This window comes from Protopterus annectens, chromosome 3.part0, assembly GCF_019279795.1.
Source record: "Protopterus annectens isolate FY-2018-M chromosome 3.part0, PAN1.0, whole genome shotgun sequence".
Taxonomy (NCBI): domain Eukaryota; kingdom Metazoa; phylum Chordata; order Ceratodontiformes; family Protopteridae; genus Protopterus; species Protopterus annectens.
Window position 1 is genome coordinate 782,085,026 of NC_056731.1, and position 25,803 is coordinate 782,110,828.

General features: G+C 39.3%; 1 protein-coding gene across 1 annotated transcript in view; it reads left to right on the forward strand.

Moving 5' to 3' along the window:
* Positions 1-25,803, forward strand: part of CEP72 (centrosomal protein 72) — a 1,336,989-nt gene that overhangs the window by 364,125 nt on the left and 947,061 nt on the right. The window contains exon 4 of the mRNA XM_044065699.1: positions 6,929-7,040. Coding sequence (XP_043921634.1) covers positions 6,929-7,040 — 112 coding nt within the window. The remainder of the gene's footprint in view (positions 1-6,928; positions 7,041-25,803) is intronic.

A 25,803-nucleotide genomic window follows, 5' to 3' on the forward strand; every position in this document is an offset into this window, starting at 1 on the left:
ACATTAGCCTCCTTCTTGAGATTTGGTCAATCTACTAGGAATCTCACTGAATTTGATGTTGACTGAATGATGAGGAAGCTGGGAGTCCTCCCATTTCAGGCTGCAAAGAAAGAACTATGATTAGCCCCTTGCACCCTAACTATTCAGCTTCCCATGCCATCTCCATTTTTGGAGCTAGTGTATGTCAGATCTAACCTATTCATGGCACTGCCTTTAGAGTCAATAGCCTGGAGACTTTGGCTTCAACATCTTCACTCACTCACTCACTTGACACAGATGCACTCTGGTTGTGTGGAATCCTGGAGCCAGAGCATCAGTGTCAGACCACTGATAGTGGAGTCAACCCAGAAGTTCTCAGAGCCATCCCTACCACTTGGAGCTTCAGCACCGGACAGCTGAGTTCTGAGGTCCTCCTCAGAGACGTCAGCCCTTGGAATCAAGAGGGCTAGCAATTCTGCTAATTTAGGTAGTTCTTCCTTTGTTCCATTAGCTGAGTTGGCTTTTGAATTTGTAGAGACGGCCATGGGCAGACTAGGGTTACTGGTAACGTGCTCAGAGTTCAGATCCATCCAGACTCTCTGTGAAGACTGCCCCTATTTCCTTTCATTCTGGTAAATGGAGACAGATGAATCCCATAGGCTTCAAGACTACTGTGTTCAATTCCCACATCCAACTCAAATGTATCTCACTCGGAAGTTGCAAGGCACATTTCTTGGAAGTGGCCTTGCAAGAGAAAGCATATTGACTCCTCTCCTGAGCCTATCACTGAAGACACCAATTTAAATTAATAAGTTCATAGGTGTTTACTAGACTAATGACCACAAGAGCCTTTTTAAGTCTAGCCATGCATCCCAAATCTCTGACAAATTCTGATACACTTGATAAATGTAAACATGGGTCTGGAAGATGAACCATTTACAGGTTTCCTGTGTCCATTAGAGGCATACGTGCCAAACCAGAGATGAATTTCCAATTTCCCATCCAACTGTCCATGTTATACTTGAACTGGATTAGGGAGGAACTCTGCAAGCCTGTTCCATAGATGGGGTAGTCTCTTGGATACATACTTATCTCTCCAGCAGGTCTTATTTATATCACAGGCAAAGTTTAAGTCCTTAGAACAGGTAACTCTGGTGCTGTTTGTTTTGCTGATATGCAGAAGGTCCATCAGAGTGGGGTCTGACAATGCCCTGTATGCCAGGCATAGATCTCCCCTCAAAAGCCTGTAGGAGACAGAATACAGGGATAGGGCCCTGAGGCGGTCTGCATAGGGCATTTTACTTATGCTGTGTATTCTTTTAGTGAGAAACCTCTGTGGACATTCCAGTTGTTGGATACTCCTGGTTAGGTAAATACCAAAAGAGACACTGTACTCAATGATAGGTCTGATGAATGCAGAATACAGTGGAACAGTGACTTCCTTGGACTTAGATCCCATATCTTTGTTTTCAAGTTGTGCAACATAGAATGATTTCCTCACCTCTGTAGACATGTGATGATCAAAGTCTAGATTACTATCTGTGTGTCCCTAAGTCCCTGACTACTGGGTCAACTCTAAGGGGTGTGTTGTCAGTATGATAGTTAGCATGGATAGATGACTTCCCAAAGGAATACTATTCTGCATTTCTTGGTATTTAGTTTTAGTCCATGGCTCTGACACCAGTTGCTTGTCTGTGTCAGTCTTTCCTTGAGAACATTTGCCAGTGTGAGAAAGCTCTCCAATATCCCCCCCAAGATGTCTGCTTTGTAGACATCCTCAAATTGATGAAACAATGGGGGAGGATGGTCCACCAAAACTCTTTATTCTGATGAGTCCGTATTTCTGGACGTTTTGGGGTCTGGCCCTTCAGAGTCCTGCGTGGTCCCTCCTTCTGATGCCTTAGTCGACCTCTTTACTCAAAAAGCCTAGAAGGAACCTGATGTGGCAGAGTCCATCCCAAAGAGCCTGGACAAAATTCTAGTTGCCTCCAAGGAAAAAAAATATTGGGCTTAGGGTCCCCCTGTAGATACGGTAGGAATAGCATCAGCCACAAAAAGGAACTGTCTGAAGAAAGTTCCTCTGTCCATCCCCCTAACAGGGACTTGAACGCATTGGACAGATTGGGGAAATGGACTTGTGCTTCAGCCACTTTTTTTCCCATGTGCTGAACTGCATGGCACACCTGACATGTTACCAGAGGGATTTGATTAAGGAACTTTCAAACTCCTTGATGGGTAGCGTACCATCAGATATCCAACAGTCTGCGGATATCCAGTTGTCTACCTTACAACAATCATCAAATGTGGCCATGAGATGGCTTTCTAATGCAGCAGCTGGCACAGCCTGTGAAGCTGACACAGGTATTAGTATGCAATGTCATGCGTGGTTGCAGCTGTGTGACTTTGTGGAAAGCTTTATGATGCACTTAATTGCTGTGATGGCTCCACTTTATTTGGACCAAAAGTTAAGGGGACAGTTACAGAAGTGAGCAGGACAGTAATACCTTGTCTGCCATTGGAATCTATTTTTCAGCCTCTCAGAGATCCTTTTCCAGGAACTGGAGGGAAAAGAAAAATGTATTTCAAAAAATCTCAAGGTTTTCACCAGGACAATCCTGGGATAGAACAGAGGTGGAGGCAGTTCCATGGGGCACCACCCATGCTAGAGGCTGTCCGCAAAACCAAAGTTTCCATGGACCATTCACTAAGAAATCTTATTGGCATCTCTGAATGCTTGGCCAATGTCTGCATTCTGGAAGCAGTCTGGGGATGCTTTTCCTTTCAAAAGATAACTTCTGTTTCTTGGATGCTAATGATCATTACCAGAGGTTATACTATACCCTTTTTAGAAACTCTAAAGACCAACCAAAAGATTCCTGATACTCCACCCAATCAGAATCATCAGCAACAGAAGTTTCAAAGTTGCTGGACAAGAGAGTCATCCAACTGGTCTCCAAAGACCTACTAGGATCCGAAGTCTATTCAAGGTTTGTTTTAGTACCAAAAAAGACAGGGGACCTAAGACCAATTTTGGATCTCAGCAGTCTGAATCAATTTGTAAAACAGACAAAATTCTGGATGGCCACAGTACAGTCCAATCTACCTCTGCTGAGGAAAGACTATTGGATGTGCTGTCTCAATTTTGAGGACACCTGCTATCATATCAAGATAACCAGCAATCCAGGAGATTCCTCTGTTTCTGGCTGGAAGCCCGTCATCCTTTCAGAGCTGCCTTTCTGTCTCCCCACAGCCCACCAGGTCTTCATCAAGATAATGGCAGCCATGACAGCCTATCTCAGGCTACAAGGGATCCAAGTATTCCCATATCTATATGATTGGCTTCTAATTGCTACCTCCAGGGATCTACTCCTAAGACATCAGTCATTTCTGCTATAACTGACAAGTCACCTGGGCATTTCTATAAACAGCAAGATGAGCAAGCTGCCTCCTACTCAATCCATAGATTTTCATAGGTTGCTACATAGACACTGTACATCAGATAGCAAAACTTCCCTCAGCATGAGTCAAGTCAATCAACTCTGTAGCTCTCCATGTGATAAATCTTTGCAGACCCCAGGCTGAACTTATCTTTTGCCTCCTAGGTCTATTGGTGATGGTTCTTTTAGTCAGATATAACATGAGAGTTCTACAATGGACACTAGCTGTGCAGTGAGTTACAAAAACTTCATCCCCTTCACTACAGAGTACAACTCACACAGGTCTTCAGGGAACAGCTCTATATTACTACACTGAAAGACCTTTACGTCGAACACCTCTCCATCAACACAAAACCATTGAAATTCACTTCCAGGAATCACGGAATTTTTCCAAGGGCAATGAAACAATTGCCCCAGAGCACAACAAAACACGCACAGTGCACTAAATCAAACCCACCCAAGTAGATGGGTTTGATTTAGTGCGATGTGTGTTCCGTTGTGGTATGGGGCAATTGGTTCATTCACAGAGTAGGAGGTGCACCCCCCCCATCCTGCCTATCTATATATGCCAACTCCAAGATAGCACTACAGTGGGGAAAAGGGCGAAATTGTGGAGTTGGCCAACTACTTCCTAACCCTGGGAAAAATTCCACAATTTGCATTAGTTAATTTCGATGGTTTTATGCCGATAGAGACGTGTTCAACATAAAGGTCTTTTGACATTTTACTGTAGACCCACAGGGAACACATTCTGTGCTGGATTTCATCTGATTCAGTAACTCATGGCAGACACTTCTGTCCTTCAGTACCCAGAGTTGCAGTGACCATGGATGCCTCCCTTTTCATGTGGGTTAGGAGCACTGTTGAAGTGACACCCCGTCCCCATGTGCAAAATGGGAAAACGGGTTGAAGATAGATGTATGGTCCAAGGAACATGGTCTATGACAGAGGCTAAGATTCACTTCAGTGTCTTGCAGTTAATAGCAGTCCTCCTCATGTTGCAGGCATTTCATGACCGTCTACCCAAGGATGTGATTTCCATACACTCAGACAATATGTCCATGGTCTGGTACATCAACAAGCAAGGTGAATCAAATCATACCCTCTTTGCCGAGAAGTGTCTTCAAACCACTTTCTCGTAGCAATGCACATACCTAAGATGTCAACATTCTTTTGGAGAAACTGAGCATAACTATACTGTTGCCTCACAAGTGGTCTCAACAAAACAGTGGCAACAGTGATTTTCAGCCACTGAGGCCAACTTTGCTGACACCTTTTTGCTTTAAACCTGGACAATAAATGCAAAAGTTAGTTTGCCCTCATCCCTCCATAGTGGCAGTTACTGAGAGATGCTGCAGTCCATTCTTGGCCCCCAGGTCTCCTTTATGCCTTTCAACCAATTCCTGTTATCACCAAGTTCATTCAGAAAACCATGGAGTGCAAGACCAGTGTAATCGTCATTGCTCCCTTCTGGCCTTAGCAGACATGGTTTCCCTTTCTTTGGCCTCACTTTTTTCACACACCATGGGTTCTGGATCCATTCCCAGACCTCTTCACACACCCATCTGGGATACCCATACCAGATCTCAAGATCCTACAACTAACTGCATGGTTCCTACAATTCTAATAGTAGCCTGAGATGCCAGGCCTTCATAGTCCGCACCATATCTTTCTCTCAAAGAAACACAGCCAGGAAAACTTACAAGAGCAAATGGAAGCATTTTTCCATGTTGGCCTCTTCTTATGGACTAGACCCATTTTCAGCACCTCTTCCAAAAATTTTGGAATTTCTTTCAGAACTCTTCATGGCTGGGTCAAGTTATTCCACAATTAGAAACCACTTCAAACTTCCACATAGGGGTAAACAGTGCTTCTATTGCTTCCCTCAAAGTGTCCAAACCTTTCTTAGAGGAACCTTTTTATTGAGACCTCCAGTTCATGATCCAGTTTCTCCTTGCAATGTCACCATCTTGCTTCATTCTCTAACCCACAAGCCCTTCAAACCAGCAGCATACATGGATATGAAGTTTCGTTCATAGAAAACTTTTTCTGGTTGCCATTGCATCTCCTAAATGGGTTCAGAACTTCCGGCACTCTCTTGCAAGTCTCTGTTCCTTATCTTTCATAAAGACAGACTTGAACCAGCAAATTGATTTTCCAGTTGTCTTTTCCAAATTTTACCATCAATGGAGAACATACTTTACATATGTTAGATGTCCATAGACAACTCAGCTTCTACCTCTATCGTACTAAGAATTTCAGAAAATCATATCAACTGTTTATATCCTACTCCAGGAACAACTGGAAGAATCGGTATTTCGGGTAACCTTATCAAAATGGTTAACAGACTTCATTTCCTTTATCTACAATTTATGATGAGGTACGTCTTTACAATCAAAACCTAAGGCGTATTCTACCAGAGCAATGGCAACTTCAACAGCATTTGTAAAAAGAGTTCCTGTCAGTGACATATGCACTGCAGCAACTTTCTTCGACCCATACCGTTGTATCTCACTACAAGTTAGATGTGCAGTCCAGCATTTGCAGATTTTTTGGCTGTGCCGTAGTCAGGAATATCCATCCTTGAGACCACCCAGGTCCCTGTCGGGCAGCTTGGGAATCTGTACCACATGTTGAATCAGAAGAAAAAAGACCTCATCGGATACAAAAGTTATGTACTCACCATAACAATCGATCTATGTTGCCTTCTTGTCATCTAATTCAACTCCCCTCCCTCCTTCCGTCCTGTCATTGCTTAGTTCTAGCGATCAGCCACATTTGCTTTGGACCCTGAATGACCCTTGTATCTCTTACACCATATGGTATTTATTACGTTTTCCTCCTTGTCCTTTAATACATACATAGATACGTAAATTTATTATACTGTGACATTTTCTGTTCAGTCAGCAAACTTGATCTGAGGTAATTCAGGCAGGAGAGGGGAATTGTTGGTAGGGAGGAGTCGGAGCTCTCACATCCAAAGCTTTGGTATAAGGTGCCAAGGTTGGATCTGACAACTCACATGCTGCTGAACCAGATGAAAAGGAGGCAACACAAGTCTGTCGTTATGGTAAGTACATAACTTCCATTTCATTACCATGCCCAGCCTTCTAGGAGAACGAGGCTGCTTCTCAGATCACTGATTCACTCATTTAACAGATTATTTCATGCATACTAATTCTTGCACTTGCAGACTTTGCCACCACATCACTATTGAATTCCAAACCAGCTAAAACCAACTTTTTAAACATTTATCAGGGGGAACAGTTGCAGAAGTGTCAGCTCCTGTACTATCAGTGTAAGTCAAGCTTTTCAGCTTTTGTAATATTTTCGTTAAGAGTGCACTACAATCTTGTGAACAGTTGTGCATCCTAATAGAACTACGTAGGTTTATTGTCTGGTCTGTTTAGGCTTTTAGCAGTTACAAGTAGCAATATATTACTATCTGTATTTCATTTGTATCAAAAATCTTCAGAAACCTGTTTTATATTTTCTTCCTTCCATTACAACAGATGATCGTCCTGTCAGAGACAGTGAACGGAAGGCAGCCCTCTTGCATTTTAGTACAGAGCAAGCATATGCTCTCAGGGATCTTCCTGTTGCTGTTGAAAATGAAAATGACAGGTGCGTACAACCTGCAGTCCTGTCTTTCTTCTTTTTATTCCATAGTATTGGAAGGTCGATTACTGATATTTATTTTAGAATTCATTCATCAATCTGATGTTAGTTTCTTCAGAAGTCACCTCTTGGGTAAGAATCAGATTATAAAGATAATTGTTGAAGCCTTTTTGACTCGTTCAGTTTTTCTAGTCCTCTGATTTTTCTGTTAAGGAAATCAGTGTTACCTTTTGAAGTTGATGCTCCAAGTGGCTTACCTGAAGGCAACAAAACGCAGCACTGGATTCAGTAATTGGTCAGACCAATGAGCTATGAAATGACAGTGTTATTCTTAGAGTAGCTTAACCTGATGTTTATAATTAGATGGGATTTTCTGATTTTGGTTGATGTAAGTTTGTCAAAGTTAAAGCTGAGTTTGTTTATCATTGCCCCTACATCTTTAATAACAGTATCCTTCATATGGAAAGGGAGTGGCTGATATAATGGCTAAGGTGTTTACCTCACAGATGCAAATTACAAGGTTTGATTCTCATCTTTGAAAAGGAAATTGGCTAGGTTTAAAATGGCCTACAAGGACAGCTAACCTAGTACTTACCTATGAACCTATGATTTGACCATCGGTTTTGTAATTAGAATTCTTGCACTTTTTTCCAGATCTCATTATGCTGCATTTATTGACATTAAAGGTGAGGTTATAACTGTACCACCAAGAGTGTATAGATCTCATTATGCTCTATTTATTGACATTAAAGGTGAGGGTATAACTGTACCACCAAGAGTGTTGTTGTTGTGTCTTTTGGCTTATGGGGTCGCCACAGCGGAACTCCGGTCCACTAATGTTTGGTAGTGGATTTTTATGTGCCGAGTTACCAGCCCTGATGCACAACCTTCAACGAAGGCATGCCCATTCAGGCATGCCTCCACACAGAAAACGCTCTAGCTGAGAATCGAACGGGACAACATCTTGCTGTGAGGCGACAACGCTAACGCAGCACCACTAGATCTCATTATGCTCTATTTATTGACATTAAAGGTGAGGTTATAACTGTACCACTAATAGTGTACAGATCTCATTATGCTCTATTTATTGACATTAAAGGTGAGGGTATAACTGTACCACCAAGAGTGTACAAATCTCATTATGCTCTATTTATTGACATTAAAGGTGAGGGTATAACTGTACCAACAAGAGTGTATTTTTTGTAGACCATCCTGGCAAACTTGAGTATATTTTCTTGAAGTAATTGTTATGCACTTTACTGTAATCAACACACTTTATCTATACCCCTTTTTCTACATTTATGTCTGTGAAAAATACCCCAGAAGGAAGTAATTCCAGTACAGAGCTTCTTTGGCACAACTGATGGCCCTAATTTGGATAGACATCTGTCCTCTTCCTGACTTATTGTGCCCAGTTGCTTAATCAGTACGTTGCCCTTTGAATTCTGCATGGGTTAATGCTTAATTCTTTGAATTTTTCAGTGATTTCCTTACTTGGAATAGTACAGAATGCCTTAGCAAAGTCATGATCATCAGTATACACAGTTAGCCTTTCATGAAGAGCTACTGTTACCTCTTCAAAGAATAGCACAATATTCTAAAGGCAAATTTACTCCTTAACTCATACTTTCCATATGTTACAGAAGTAGATCCTTTTGAAGTTTTGGATAAGCTCTTCTATAACCTTCTCCTTGATTATGCATAGAGTATTGCTCAGGCCAATGACGCTAAAGTTGTTTGTGTCTGATGTAACCTCCCCTCAATCTTTGTGATATCACTTCAGCCCGTCAGCATAAATTAAGGATGTTTCCTCGTTCTAACATTTTTACCCTGATTGCTAAGGTTTATTTTTTTTTTTCAGTTTTGTGTGTGTCAGCGGTTATCATGTCTGCAATTATATAAGGCATGCCTTCCCCTGACTTTGTAGCATTCTGGTATATTTTACTTATTGTGAAGTATGCACATCTTTTGCAAGACATTTGCTATGTCATTTGCTTATGTCCCAGGGGTGATTATTTCATTGTTTATTGCAGGCAGTTTCCCCTTTGATTTTTCTAGTGTAATGAAAGACTACCATATTATTGCTTTGAGACCATGGTTTTATTTTTGAAAATTTGCCAGGAAAAGTAAATAGTTTTTGTACTTTATGTAATCTGTCCTTTTTGTATGACTGAAATAATTTGTGTAAGCTAAACAGTACCTTTTTCTGTTATATATGGTATTACTTTTGTGATTCTTTCAAGTTTGTGTGTGTGTTGAATTTGCCTGTATATTTCTTTCTTTTTTAAGAAAAAAAAAATAGTAATTTAACGCATTTACAATATATACACAGAAATAAAATTTAATATTACCTATTGTTATACAGTGATAGGAATACATTGACTCATCAAGTTAGTCATATAAAATTACCACATTGAGTGTCTTACGGTAGTTCAATAGCAACATTTCAAGGTTATCCCAACCACTGAAAGTCTTGGTGTGATTTATCTATCTTATTCTGATCACCTTTTTTTAGTTTTATGTAGTATTGCTGTTAAATTTAAGAACTGTTTGAATGTAGGAACCAAGTTCGATTTCCAATTTTTGTAATAACTTTTCTAGCAAAAACCAAAAAGCAGTTGCTAATACCAAGCAGTCAGATTTGAATTTGTCAGTCAAGTATAAGTAACCCAGCAAGCAGACATATAATTCTCCAGAAAAAACACAAACTGCTGTTTGTAAGCTGATAAGCACTTTCGTTCTATTTATTTGAAATTCATCAGAGCTAATACGAACAGTTTAAAAGTAGTATCTATATAAAAATCCACACAGTTAATTAAACATGTGACTTCATTATTTACTCACCATTTAAAAAAACAGTATGTTTAAAATAACAGTATGTATACAAGTTAAAAATTATATTATATACGTACAGACTTTAATAAGCATTTAATATTTATACTTTCATTCAAACCAAGGTTCTTATTTACCTGCAACATGATTTGCCAATCTGCTCCTTTAATTTCTAACTTGCTATTTAAATCCCCTCCACACAAAGTTAACTACATGGTCTTAGACCGGAAACAAAAAAAAAACTTACTAAACCCTTGGCAATTAATCATGTTTAGCTAATGCATTTCTTAAATCTCGTTTTGACAGTAAAAAAAAAAAAAAAAAATGTTCATAATTCTTTTTGATACATTTCTAGTAGTTTTTCTTGCGTAAAAGCTTTGACAGGACTCACAGCAAGGTAAACGATCATTTTTGACCTGCAGATAAATCTCCCTCTAGCCCAGATCTGTTTTATTGTTTAGTTACTGGCGTCATGGATTCAAGCAGTCAAGTTGAATATACTGCAGTTACGGTGCATTCTGTCAGTCAACAAAGCTTCTAGTATTTCAGATTCTACTGCAGTTGGTGCTTGGTTCTGGGTGAAATAAGTCAGAATGAACAATATAGTTACTGAATCTGTGGAGTTAGAAATTAATACTTTATTAGCCAATCGTGGCAACCCATTCGGAGCACTTCCATCAATGATAGCTTCTACTTCTAAAGATACTGTTGAAAATGAGCAAATGAACACTTTTGTTAAGTGCAAAATCTGTTTTTTGAATTTGAGAAAGATCTACTGAAAGCTAAGACAATTGAGTTAGAGATTTTTTTTATTTAGAGCATTGTTTTTCAATAAAGCAAGTCCCTATGGCTGCATTTAAATTTCCGAACATAAACCATGGTGATGAATATAAAATAAAACAACTTGTTGGGATATTTAATGGAGCAGGATTAAAAAAATAAAAACAAAAAACAAAGATAAGAGTTTTCTTATGGACTGGCCCTTCATTCCTACTGAAAGTATGTTCAGAGGCCAATTTAAATCAATCCATTGACTTACCATTTTTTTTCCCAAACTATGGCAACAAGACAGAATATATATTACACCAGTTGGAAGTGCATAGATAATTGCATTTCTAAATGCATAGAACAAAAGTTTTCAGAAAGTCAGACCAGCTGTTTGTGTCCTTTTCAGACAAAAATAAAGGGTTCACAATCTCAAAGGTCACACTTTCTAAGTGGCTTATAGACTGTATCACCTATACATACAATTCCCAGAACAGACAACTCCCAGGGAAAGTGAAAGGCCATTCCACAAGAGTTATTTCAACTTCATCTGCCTTCCAATTGAGGCTATCATTGGATTCCATTTGTGCAGCAACAACATGGGTAAGGCCTCATACCTTTAATCATTCATTACAAAGTCGATTTGGCCTCCGGGAACAGGGCCTCTTTTGGGTCCACTGTTCTGAAGAGTATGTTCCCTTGAGCCACCCAAGAAAAAAGGTGCTAGGGACGCTGTCCCAATCAGCAAGAATTGAAGGCGAGATAGGACTACATAACATTAAGAAGTTATGTACTCACCACAACGTTCCATGTTTGTTGTCCATCTTGCCTTCATTTGTGCATCCCACTCTCCAATCGGGCAGTCATTATTGGCAAATTGATTATCAAGTGTCTGAATCTCTTCTTAGTCTTTTTTTTTTTTTTTTTTTTTTTTTGATATGTTGCTTTGTTTAGAGGTAATGATTAAGTTTTTTATCTGCAAACAAGATCTGGGGAATCATGGGATAGGGTATAGCCACGAGCCGGTGGAAGCTCTCAAGCTTTTGAATAAGGCTGAGCTGGAACCGATTCTCTCTTCCAAACCCAACCAGCATGAATGAAGCTGAGATGGGCAACAAACATGGAATGTTATGGTGAGTACATAAGTTCTTATTTTAGCTGTTTTAAGAATTGATATAATGTATGCAGAGTCTAAAGATGGAAATGAAATTCCTACTAAGGTAAATTTCATTAACCAGATGAAAGAAATATTACATAATTTTAATTTATCATATTTAATAAACTTAAAAGAATTTAGCATAATGTGCTTCTGGATGGTTCTCCATTGATTAGTGTGAGTTGAGTCTGCCCAGAGTATAATAGAGTTAAAACATGCAGCAATTGGCTAAGAGTCTACATCTGGTAAACTAATACCACCATACTCCCATAATCTTACATGATTTCTATAAGCAATACTGAGCTTTTTAGAATACCATAAGAATGAAGTTAACATTTTTTCCATTTTCTTTAAAATATTTTGTTTTGCATTGAAGCTATTAAATGCAACATACATATATATATATATATATATATATATATATATATATGTGTGTGTGTGCGTGTATGTATATATATATATATATAATGTATATACAGACACACACACACACACATACATGTATATATATCTTTGTAATAAGTACCCAGAAAAGTAAAAAAAAAAAAAAAAAAAAAAAATTCAATTTTTTTAAATAAGTGGCACTTCAATTACTTTTTTCAAAATTATTAATAATCTTACATCATACGATTTTTATTTCTAAGTATTTTATTTTCCATCCCATTTATATCGGTCTTTAAACTTAATATGTAGTAATTGTTTTAACACTAAAATTTCATTTTTGTTATTATTAAATTTCAGCAGTGATACGTCTTGAAACTTTTCAATATCCTTATTTCTTTCTTTGAATAATTTAAATTTCCTATAGTTAGTAAGATATCATCTGCAAAAAGCTGTATTTCAGATTGACAGTCTCTGTTAATTGACTATCCATTAGTTTTTTCATTGCTTCTTATATGACTGGTTCCATGACTAATGTAAATAGTAGAGGAGACAAGGGACGCCCTTGCCTTATGCCTTTGTTTAAAGTGAATCCTTGAGAAATGTAAGATCTAAATTTAATGTATACTGTGGAGTCTCTATACAGGTTTATTAGTATTCCAATAAATTGTTCTGGAAATGCAAATGCTTTTAAAGTTTAAAACAAGCAGTTCCAATCTACAGAATAAAACACTCTCTCAATATCTAAGGTTATTAGGGCCAATTTCTTGATCTGAAGTAGTTGACTTCATTTGATCTTCAGCCTGTGGGTCTATGGATCAGAATCGCCCCAACACGGCCGCATAACCAGCATCTGATCTGAGCTCCAAGCTCCTCCCCTTACCCATATTGCCCCCTGTCTCCTTCCTCCCTTCAGATCTCGTTTGCTGCTGAATAGCTAAACATTCTGGTCCTGAGCTCTGAGCATTTTTTCTGTGGTAAGTAGTTGATTTTTGAGAGTTCTTTATCCTTTCTGTACTTTTCTATTCCCTCACCTCTTCTACCCACTTTGGGAGTCGGTTTAGTGAAAAAAAAATTGTTGTAGTTCTCCTTTTGGCCTTCCCACTCCTATCTTCTCTGTGAGTGTGTGTGTGTCTGCCTTTGTGTTTTCCTTCCAGGCAAGGAGTATGGCTGATATTCCCCTTAAGCTAGGTTTTTGGAAGTGCAGAGAGTCTGGCCATAAGCTTTCTCTGGCCGACAGCCACACTCTGTGTTTAGTTTGCTTGGGCACGGCCCATTTTTATTTACACGGGCTTCAACCCATAGGCCCTTAAGGCTTCCCTCATCGGGGATGGCTGTACTCGCAACCCTGGCTTTGGCCTCAACTGCTCCTTCTGCCATGAGGTCTGGGGAAGGAGAGAGACCCCATAAGAAAGATAGACCACGTAAACGGTCTCAGAACTATTCGGCTTCGGTGGCGCCTTCACCCAAGACCAAAACCCACACTAGGCCCAGTACTTCCCAGCTCCATTCTCCCAAGGTTCTTCCCTGAACTGGAAGTGTCTCTGTCTTCACTAAGGGTGTCCCCTAATTGGCAGTCCCAGCTGGTGTCAGTGGCTTCCTCCCGGTCTACCCGTAGGCTTAGCAAGGCGGAGATGGACAGGATGATGCAGAAGTTCATCTGCACCCAAATCCATATGGGAGTCTTGCTGGCTCCCTCCCTCTCCAGAGCAGGGAGCTCGCAGACCTTTTTCACCCCAATATCTCCTTCTCCAATCCATCCTTCAGTTTCAGAGTCTTTGAATCCGAGGACTCTCAAGGTTGGGGGATCTGCTCCAATGGTACCATGTACTTCGACACCGGCCATTGCCTTGAGTGTGTGCTGGATCCAGGCTCTCAGAGCTGTAGCCACGGCATCGGATCTGAATGGGTTCTGTCTACTCTGAGTTTGTAGGAGTGCAGTCTTCCACTTGGTATCTTGTTGCCTGTAGTCTCAGGTCTGACTCCCCTGTCAGATAGAGGGGAACGTCTCCGATGGTGGTTTCTCAGGATGCCCGCTCCCCTTCGGCTTTTAACATGGTGGAGAGGGTTCTCTCGCATTCATCAAGGCCCTTGACCATCTTGTCCTTGGACTCCACCCCAACTCCCTCTGTTTTGGGTATGGCCCCAACCTTCCTGCTGTCTCAGGGACAGCCTGTGCAGGTTTTGCCTCAGGAAGCCTCCATGCGGGAGCAACAAGAGGTTTGTGAGTTCCCTCCAGAAAGTCCCACTGAGGAGGTTCCTTGCAAATGGATGTGCAAAAGGAGGCACTTGGACTCCTCTCTACAGTCCCTGACAGAAAACACGGAGTTGGAGGAAGGGGAAGGATTCCCCCTGATCACCCCCAGAGAATGTCTCCTTTGGAGACATCATGGAACTCCTTCACCAGATGGGGGTGGTCTACCCAAAAACCAACCTCGGATAAGTCAGTGTTCCTAGATGCATTCAGCACAGGCCCATCTACTTCCTGGGTTTTCCCTCCTGCGGATCTGCTTGTGGATCATCTCGTGTGTGGAAGGAACTGTGGAGCCCATCCCTAAGCACCCAGATAAAGTTCTAAGCCCCCCACCAGACAGGACTAGTTGGAGCAAGGGGTCCCCTGTAGATGCAATGGTGGCAGCTTCCACCATGAAAAAAAGAGCACGCGCAGGAGAGCTCTATGGTCCCTCCTCCAGACCAGGAGTCGAGGACCATGGACCATCTGGGGAAGTGGGTGTATGCTTCAGCAACCTTTACCATAACGGTACTGAAATGCATGGCACATGTCATTCGACTGCAGTGAGACCTAGTCAAGGAGGTCGCTGAGTCACCTCTAGAGTCCATGTTGGCAGAGGGCAGGAAGGTGTTCTTTGCACGGATGACCACTCTCAAACCGGTAGCAAACATGTCCATGCGTCTTCTCTCCCATGCTATGGAGGGAGCCGCCAGGGCGACTGGTTCTGGCGTTGCCATGAGGCCCCACGCCTGGCTCCAGCTGTGCCAATTCACAGAACTCTTCAAGGCGTCATTTGCAAATGCCCCTTATTATGATTCTTCCCTGTTTGGGAAAACAGTTTGCAACACATTGGTCCAGAGTAATAAGGATGTGAAGACACCGTCTGCCATCGGGATCTACTTCTCTGCCCCTTAAAGATCCTTTTCAAGGAATCAGTAAGGGGCAAAGAAGATGTGGTTCCGGAAGTATCAGTTCTCCCGGGACACTCAGGATGCACCTTCCCCCAGAGGTAGAGGGGGCTGTGACAGTCACCGTCCAAGAGGCAGAGGGGGTCCGAGAAACTCCAAGTCTTGAACCTTTCTTGGACAGACCCGCACAGCAGCCCTGAGGGGCTGCCTGACTGCTTGCCTCTGGAGGCAGACAGGGGTTGCATTTCGCTACCTCCAGCAGCATGGGAGTCCATAACATCAGAAGGTTGGGTTTTGCAGATTATATCCAGAGGTTATTTCATCCCGTTCACCAAACCACCTCTCCCAACAAAAAGCCTCCCAGATATTCCACCCACACAAAGGGAAGTAGCAGCAGAGGAAACAGACAAGCTGGTAAGAAAGAAAGTCATCCAACACATTCCCCTAGACCAATCTGGATCAGGTATTTATTCCAGGTTCTTTTTAGTGCCAAAGAAAACAGGGGACCTAAGACCCATTCTGGATCTATCCACCTTGAACCTGTCAGTAGCCAAGGAGAAATTCCGGATGGTCACTCTTCAATCTATCCTGCCCTACCTGCAGAAGAAAGATTGGATGTGCTCGATCGACCTCCAGGACGCATACTATCATATCAAGATGGACAGATGCTTCCACAGGTTTCTCCGCTTCTGGCTGGAAGTCAGTCATTATCAGTTCAGAGCCCTCACATTTGGTCTTACCACAGCCCCCAATGTGTTCACCAAAGTGATGGCAGTTGTAGCTGCTCACCTGAGGCTTCAGGGAACTCAGGTCTTCCCTTACCTGGATGATTGGCTCTTTGCTACCCCCACCAAGCATCTACCTTGCCGAGCCAGGGATTATTTCCTGTTATTAGCAAACAGCTTGGGGCATCACCATCAACATCAGCAAATCATTGCTGATCCCTGTTCAGGTTCTAGAATTAATTGGCGCTCGGTTGGATAATATCCAAATGAAAGTTTACCTCACCCCAGAAAGGGTACACAATCTAAGAGTTCATGTCTCCTACATTCTCCAAGCTCGACTTCCTACAGCAGAGACAGTTCTTCGGTCACTGGAGTCCATGGCAGCCACAATCAATCTTCTACCCCTTTCTTGACTACACATGCAAATCCTTTAGTGGACACTAGCAGTCCAATAGTCTCTACTAGATTGTCCTCTATCCCATCCAGTCCATATCGCTCAGGTTTGCAGGGACTCTCTTCACTGGTGGATTCTTTCCCCGTATCTTATCAGGGGATGCCCCATTCTTCTGTCCCTTCCCAAAGTCATGGTGACCACGGATGCCTCCCAGCTAGGGTGGGGGGTGGACATTGCTTGGGAAGGACTGTCCAAGGCAAGTGGTCCCCTTCCCACACCAGTTTGCATATCAATGTCTTGGAGATGAGGGTGGTGCTACTAGCGTTACAAGCTCTCCATGCCCATCTTCTTCTAGGGAGTATTATGATCCAGACAGACATATCAGTAGTCTGGTATATCAACAAACAAGGAGGAACCAGATCTTACCCCCTTTGTTGAGAAGCCATGACAGTGTGGGAATGGACAATTTCCACTGGCTGTTTTCTGGTGGCAACGCACATTCCAAGACAGTCCACATTCTAGCGGGCAAGCTCAGTAGGACTATTCTGATGCCTTACGAGTGGTCTCTGAATCCTTCAGTAGCGGAAGAGATCTTCCTTAAGTGGGGGGGGTCGGCCTTGCTGCGATCTCTTCGCATCACTTTCCAATGCGAAATTCATTGAGTTCTTAACTCTGAACCCCCCTCAGGGGGAAATCCCCAGAGATGCACTGGTTCATGCTTGGCCTCCCGGTCTTCTTTATGCTTACCCCCCCGTTACCTCTTAGTTCAATGTTTCTACAGAAAGCTCACAGGCTGGGGGAACACAGTAATCCTCATTGCCCCAGTCTGGCCTCAAGTCTGGTTCCCTTCCCTTTAGTCTCACCTAGTAGTTCCACCATGGATCTTGAATCCGGCTCCAGATCTCATCTCACACTCCTTGGGGATTCCTCACCCAGACCTTGACATTCTGAAACTCGCAGCTTGGTTGCTGCAGTTCCCTTGATTATTAGAACTCCCGGTTTATCCTCTCTGGTTAATACCGTTTTGGTGGCAGCTTACAAATCTTTCACATAAAAAGTATATCATAGAAAGTGGAAGTGATTCTCCGTATGGGCTTCTCAACAGGATTTTGATCCCTTTACGGCTCCCATCTCAGCAGTATTAGAGCTTTTGGCAGAGATTTTTTTGACAAGGTGCTAGTACCTCTATAGTTAAGTCCAACTGGATGCTATTTCTAATTTTCATGCTGGGGAGAATGTCTTCACTAGCCTCTTCTAGACTTTGCAAGAACTTCCTTGAAGGTACCTTTCTTTTAAGGCCCCCAGTGAAGGATCCTATGCCTCTGTGGGACATCACTTTTGTATTACAGGCTTTAGTCTCCCCTCCATTTGAGCCCCGCAGTGTCGGTAGACTTCTGTCTTGGAAGACTGCCTTGTCGGTTGCTATTACATCTGCCAGGAGAGTGTCAGAACTTCAAGCATTGTCCATCAAAGTTTCATACATGATTTCCCATAAGGACAGGATTTCCCTACACACTAATCCCGCCTTCCTTTCTAAAGTGGCGTCAGAAGCCAACATTAATCAAACTATCAATCTTCCCATCTTCTTTCCTAATTTTCAGAACAAGGGTGAATATAAATTACATTTGCTGGATGTACACAGGCAATTGAGAGTTTATCTACACAGGACAAAATCCTTTCGCAAATCTGATCAGTTTGTTTCTTACTCAAAACCCTTCTTAGGAAAGCCAATTTCTAAAGTGACTATTGCTCGTTGGATTCCCCAATGTATTATTTGAGCATATTCTGACAAAGGAATTTCCCCTCCAGGTCAGGTAAAAGCACCTTCCACCAGGTCTATGGCCAGTGTTTGTAGCTGGGGACTGTCTCTCAGGTTGAAGATCAAATGAAGTCAACTACTTCAGATAAAGAAGTTATGCACTCATCAAAACATTCCATTTGAGTAGTTGTACTTCATTTGTCTTCAACCATCCCCCTCCTTCCCCTGACCTTGTCACTATAGTCCTGGCCTTGTATATGGGAGATGAACATTCTAGAGGCTTCTCTTGCTGTGCTTGGTTCAGGTATTTTGGGGGTGCCAGTAGTGATAAGGTCCTGTTGGGTCAGGCTTATGTTATACTGAGCAGCAAACGCGATCTGAAGGGAGGAAGGAGACAGGGGGTATTATGGGTAAGGGGAGGAGCTTGGAACTCAGTTCAGATGCTGGTTATGCAGCCGTGTTAGTTCCAATTCGGATCCATAGACCCACAGGTTAAAGTCAAATGAAGTACAACTACTCGGATGTAACGTTATGGTGAGTACATAACTTTCTTTTTCATTCCTTTTGCTAAATCCAAGATGGTTGCTACCCCTTTTATATTATCGTACATTAATTTGTTTAATATAAATCTTGTTTAATTTTCATTAATCTGTCGATTATATCTCTTAATCTAACTTTTTATCCTTTTCTTGTTAAGTATAGGTGAGATTGCAAAAATTTCCATGAGGGAGCAATTATTTTCTCACTCTGAATTATCCTGAAAACATACTTCATTAATTGTAAAATATTTAATGGAAGCAGACTATAATTCCATACTTAAAATGATAAAGCTCTGGGGTTAGTTAGATTTTTTTTTTTTTTTTTTAAGCTTCTTTAACTTCTATCAGGGTAATAGGCTTATTTGACAGAGACATTTGTTGGTCATTAAGTTTGAGTAATTTTTTTTATTAAATTGTCAGTTGTGTAATCATTAGGATTATTATTTTTCTTACGATTCTCATGGAATTTTTTAAAAATATTAAGCGTTTCCTCTTTCTAAAGTAAGCTTATTAGTGTGAGGATTTCAAATGTTACAGATTTGTGCCCTGTTGCTTACTTTCTTCTGTTGGCTAATCTATGTAGACTTTTGAAGTCATTGCATAACTTGTCTAATTTTATTTTTGTAAAGCTATCTCCACTGTGTTAAAACTGTTTGATATTACTTCTTTAATTTATTAATGACATCACTATTATCTAATTTCTTTGTTGTTCAAACCTCACTCTTGTGTATTTCATCTTGTATTTTTAAGTAGTCCCATATATGACTTTACTAACCTGACCATTATCATTCAAAGATAAAAAAAATGATTTGATTTGTTCCTTAAGGTAACTCTTAAATTGTTTTAATTTCATGATATATACTGGGATTCTAAAACTAATCTGAAATTTCCTTATATCCATTACTATAGTAATACTTAGTGCATTATGGTCAGATAAAGGACAAGAAATAGTTTTAAAATAATTCACATTATTAAGTAAATCTGTAAAGGCATAAATCCTATCAATTCTAGTTTGCGTCCAATGTGCATAAGTCATTGTTCTTCACTCATTATTCTTATCTTCTGGTTTTACTAGTAAATCAACTAAATTATTACTACTAATCCATCTATTTAGTGCTTTAGCTGATGCCAGGATTTTAGCTTTCTTCTGTTCACTTGTTTTGTATGTAGTAGATATGCAGTTAAAATCCCCTGCTAACATTAAACTAACCTTCCAATGACTTTGTAGCATGTTTAAGTGATCTTTAGACACTCTTGTACCTATTTCGGGGATCCAGTAAAAATTAGTGTGTAGAATTTGCCATTATATTTAATTATTACAAATGTGTACAGTCCTTTCGGATCATTAATGGATTCCATGACCATGGGCATTACAGTAGATTTTCTCCATTATATAGCAGTTCCTCTCCTCTTTTTGTTAAAAGCAGCAGATAACATTTCATAACCTAGGTTATTTAAATATTGCACATCTTTATCTATCAGGTGAGTCTCTTGCAAGAACATAATGTCCCTTTTATTTAATTTTTGATATCTCGTGAATGATTTCCTTTTGTTGCCATTATTGAATCCATTTACATTAATATATAATAGGGTAAAGCTATCCATACTGTGTATTGAAAAAGATTTCTTTTAAAAGATATGACACATTTATCCACCATATTAATTTAATTATAAGACTATAATACATTCTTCCAACATTAACTTAACAGTCCATATTTTTTAAATTCCTTTCTGCAAATTTCTACAAAGTAAACTATTAAAACTCATAAATAAAAAGACCAGTCTGCAACGTTAACTGCATATATTACTAATAAAACACCGCCTACCATGGATATCAAAGTTCCTAGTTCACCTATCGAATAGACAAACTGCAATACTATTGCTCTACCTAACAGCATGTAAAAATTAATCAAAAAAATAGCCAAAAGCTACCGTGACATACAACTAATTAATATAATATTGTATGTAGGTCAAAAATAATGAGACTATTAATTTTGTTATATATTTTGCTGTTTAAAACTCTTCTCCTATTACTACATAAACATTTAGTAAGCCTCTTCTATTAATCATAAATATTAAACAATTCAGTAAATAGTATATTATTATATACCTATTTATGTAAAAGTAGTATAAATTATTCATTAAATATTCCTAAATTATTTGTTCATTCAATGTTGCTATAATTAGATCTCTAAGTAAATATAACAGAGTAGGCACCCGAAGAGATAGACATCTGTAAACTTACAAGTGACAGGAATTCTTATCATACTAAACTATAAAACAAAACTATAAAACAAAAGGGAAATCAAAGCACAACTGTATCTATCATGCTAAAAGACACACACATATTTTATAGATTTGACAAGTGTCTGTCTCTCAAAATTGTGTAACACTCTTAATACAATAAATATCAAATATTTAAAAACACTGTAGCGTATTAAACTCCTTTATAAAAATATGTACAGTACTAAGTTCAAAGAGAATGATGTGCTGTTTCTGTAGTCAAAAAATATATATATTTTAATTTGCAGTCTGTATTGTATTCAAAAGTTACAATTTGTTCAGTTCAAATTCCATTCCCCCTTCTCAGATTCAAACATATTGAACGTCTACTTTACTTTCTATCAAAATAGATGTACTGATTCAGCAATAAAATACTCCGATTTCAGCTTTGACTTATGAAAGGAGTTATTTCAGGTAGCCTTAGTGAATCTAATTACATACATTACATGCAATATGTAAAAAGCTTCAAAGTTTACATGACCAAGCTTCAAATTTCAGCTTTCAGATTATTTTCAAATATTTTACATGTACATTATATGAGATCTTGTACATTCATATTTTTGCCATATGCAAGTATATGTAATAGACATATTTCTTGAAAGCAGTTTATTTAAATATATTTTTCTGTCTTATTTTCCTACTAATATTCTATCATATTTTATAGATCTTATATTTCTAAATCTCCCATTAAAGAGCTATGTTATCATCGGCTCTTTATTAAAGATTTTAGTATGTGTGCATATTTCTTAACTCACTGATGGTGCAAATCTTGTATATTAAATAGTGCATTTATTGTGTACTTGCGTGTTATTCATAAGATGTTTGCTCTTATTAATTCTAGTATTAGAAGCAAAACAGTCTTGACTATATATAAAATAATTTCTGCTTGTTTAACTTGAATGTGTTTTTAGCCATTGTGAACTGCTGCTGTGTTATAACTTCACATAATGACATCAGAATTTGACTACAGCATGTAAAAATGACAACTCGCAGCACATAACAGCTACTAATTTCCTCTATAAGTTTCTCATTCCTCTTAGTTCTTTTAAGCTTTTCTAATTGGTAACAAACATCTAACTTTACTTTTTCAATTAATATGTACAGTTAATAATGTATAGTTAGAGTTAACACTACAACATAAACTATTAACATGTAAAGTGTAAGCAAATTATATGTTAGCAACATCTCAATATAAAATATCACTGTAGCTTTTGTCTTACTAATTCTTTACTTCTAAGAAAAGAAAACGTGCCATTTTGAGTAGATTTCTCACATATATACCTGAAAAAAAGAAAGAAAAAGTTATTTTCTTTTTCAGACATTTTTGATGGACTTTGACCTAGATTTTCTTCAGGACAGCTCAAGGCATGAAGAATTCAGCATTCTGGTAGAAATGGAACTTCACAATAGTTGCTTCACAAATGACCTGTGAAAAGAATGTGTTACATAGAGACAAAGAAAAAAAAATCACTAGCACTTAACACTTCTAATTAGCATATTACTTAGATCTGACATTCACTTAATCCAGCAATGCACATACTAAGCAAAGCTGAGCAAATAAAATAAAAATTTTAACTTGTATAGAAGTTACACATTCTTTTGCCTATATTTTACAGGAAGTATTCAAACCCAAAAGTAAAAAAGGTCACACACAAAAAACAATTAGTAAAAACTACAAGAAAAAACCTAACCAAGCTAGAGTTTTCACTCTGTGACACCTTACGCCTCCTGTAATATAGGCCCATGGTATATATAGAAATAACACTTAAGGACATCAGGTGTTTCAGCTATATGGCTTCTGAATGTCCTTGATTTTTTTATTTTTTTTCAAGTCTTTGTGGATACATTCAGGTTCAGGCCAATAAAGCCAAACCTCACTAGCTTGGACATGCATGTTTTGGCTTTCTTATGACCTCATCAGCACAAGTGGGCTGTTTGGCTATACTTTAGAAACACAGGGTCTTTACATCCAGTTGATGTCCATAGCCATTAAGGTGTTTGCAAAAATATCAGCTATGTTTTTTTTGTAGTTTTTACTAAATGGTTTGTCTGAGTGACCTTTTTAATTTTTGATTTGGATGTTAGTTAGGACATCAGCTGGGTGTGAAGACCCTGCATTTGTAAAGTATAGCCAGACGTCTACTTATGCTGTACTGAAGAGGTCCTAGGAAAGCCAGTGGATGCATGTCTACAGCTAGTGGGGTTTGGCTTTATTGACTTGAAGGTATCCACAAAGACTTAAAAAGAGAAATTGAAAAGTCATGGACATTCAGAAGCCATATAGCTGAAACACTTGATGTCCATAAGTGGTAATTTGTATATATCCCATGGACCGCTACTGCAGGAGGTTTAAGACATCACACACTGAAAGCAGTAGCTTATAGGTAGTAGTTAATCTGATGTCATTTTCATTCATTCCTCAACAAATGTGTTTGGATCCAACTTGGACGTTTCCTTTAGATTCTAGGATCAGACTGTCAAGCTCCTCCCTTACCCATAAAGCCTCTGACCACTGTAATATCTCAGATACCATTTGCCGCTCTTTAAGATTTGTCAGGATTGGGACCTCTCGAGCTCTAGTGGGTTTTATATGAGTGAATAGTGAAAATTTGTCACTTCCTTTTCTAGTGTCTTTTTATTTGTAGTGTGTAGTGTCTCACATACCTCTTTTTTGACTTTACTACCTTAAATGTAAACTTTATTTGTCCATAGTTGGTAATTACTTCTTTTCTTACCTCCTTTTGAGGTATTCCTTACCTACCACAGTTGGTAGCTTTTTCTTTCTCTATTGAAAAATGTTTATTTTTCTCTTATAGTTGCTGTTATTGTTGTGCTACCTTGCTAATCTGCTTTCCGGTATGGCTGATAAACCTACTGGATTTAAAAGGTGCAATTTCTGTGAGCAAATGAAGAATCAACAGAGTGGTAAGAAAGTGTGGTTCAGAAAATCCCAAGGACCTTTCCAAGAATCGTGTTGAGATTTTTCCCCTAGAGACAGAGGAGGAAATAAATATAATGGGAAAGGCTGCCCACATGGCAGAGGGGGTCCACAGAACCAAGGTTCTTGAGATTCTTTCTCAGACAGGCCTTTTCAGCACTCCTGGAAGGTTAAATGACTATCCCTCTCTGGAGGCAGTTAGGAGACACTTATCCTTGCACCCAGAAGCCTGGACACCCATCGCACACGATTCTTGGGTTCAAAGGATCATATCCAGAGGATACTTCATTCCCTTTTCCCAAGTTTCTCCACCAAAGAGAAAAAGTCTCCCCGATGTTCCACCCAATCAGAGAGAACAAGCAGTTCTAGAAGTTCAAAAGCTGCTGTAGAAGAATCATCCAGGATGCCCCCCTGACCAGAGCAAATCCAGAATTTACTTGAGGTTATTTTTAGTGCCAAAGAAAACAGGAGATCTGAGACCCATTTTGGATCTCAGTTATTTGAACTAATTTGTAAAGAATTCCAAGTTCCGGATGGTCACAGTTTCATTCTGCCTCTCCTTCAGAAGGATGACTGGATGTGCTGTCTAGAGCTTCAGGACATGTATTATGATATAAAAAGGAACAGACACTCCTGAAGATATCTTTGCTTCCAGCTGGGAGCCAGTCATTATTAATTCAGCGCCCTGCCCTTTGGTCTCACATGGCAGTGGTAGCAGCTCGTCTAAGACTGCATGGATTCATTGTTTCCATATTTAGATGACTAGCTCCTAACTGCACTAACCAGGCATCTTCTGGAAAAACTCAAAAATTAAAAAAAAATAAAGAAATGAAAAAAAGCACAAACAGCAGCAAATGTTTAAAGTATTAAATAGCACCAAATCACCATCAGGTACCTTGGCCTTTTGCCTTCAAGGATACATAAAACTATGCGCACACACTTTTTATACCAGGTGAACCCTTGTTAATTACTTCCATTATATATTTAAATATTTAAAGTGCGCAGTGACATATTACTCTTAAGTTCTTCACATAAAATGCTTAAAGGCACACAGTCATTACAAAAATAAATATTTAAACATTTTAAACTCTTTAAACTATCACAGTTGGTTAACTATTAATATTAACCTCTAAATTAAGTCTCTTAAGACATAAGGTGCCAAATTTCATAATTAATTTACTTTCCAATATATTTAACTTTTGTTTTATTTCTCCACCTCTCATGCAATAGGGATTGGCAAGAACACTAAAAAAGAATGAGCTATCATCCACACCATGAACCTTGCAAAAGTGTTCTGCCACTGGGCTCCAATGGTTCATATTCCAATATGTCCTCAAAATGCTCTAGTATTCTCATTTTTGCAGTTCATTTTGGTTGTCCTATATACCATTTTATATTTTTGCATCCACAACCTATTATATACATTACTCTGCTAGAATTGCAAGTAAACCTGCTCTTATTTTCAAACTTCTTCCCATTGACAAAAGTACCAGAAATATTCCTAATGTTCTTACAAACTTTACATTTACCACAGGCATAAGTTCCTACCCTACATTCTTCAACACTATAGAGGGGTTTATTTGATAATTCCTTCATATTCGAATATCTGCTATATGAAAATCTAACCAACCCAGGAAACAGATTTCCCACTGTTTCATCCAAACGCACTATGGCCATAATTCCTGTATAAGACTCCTCATGATATGAGAAAAAGGTATTCCAAAACAAAAAAATCTTTGCTTACATAATTAGGTTTTACATTCTTTAAAGTACTTCTTGTCCATATCTCTCTTTACTTCTCCTGTAAGAACCTGCTTAACTGCACTATCTCTAGCTTAGTTTCTTTAGACCCCCTT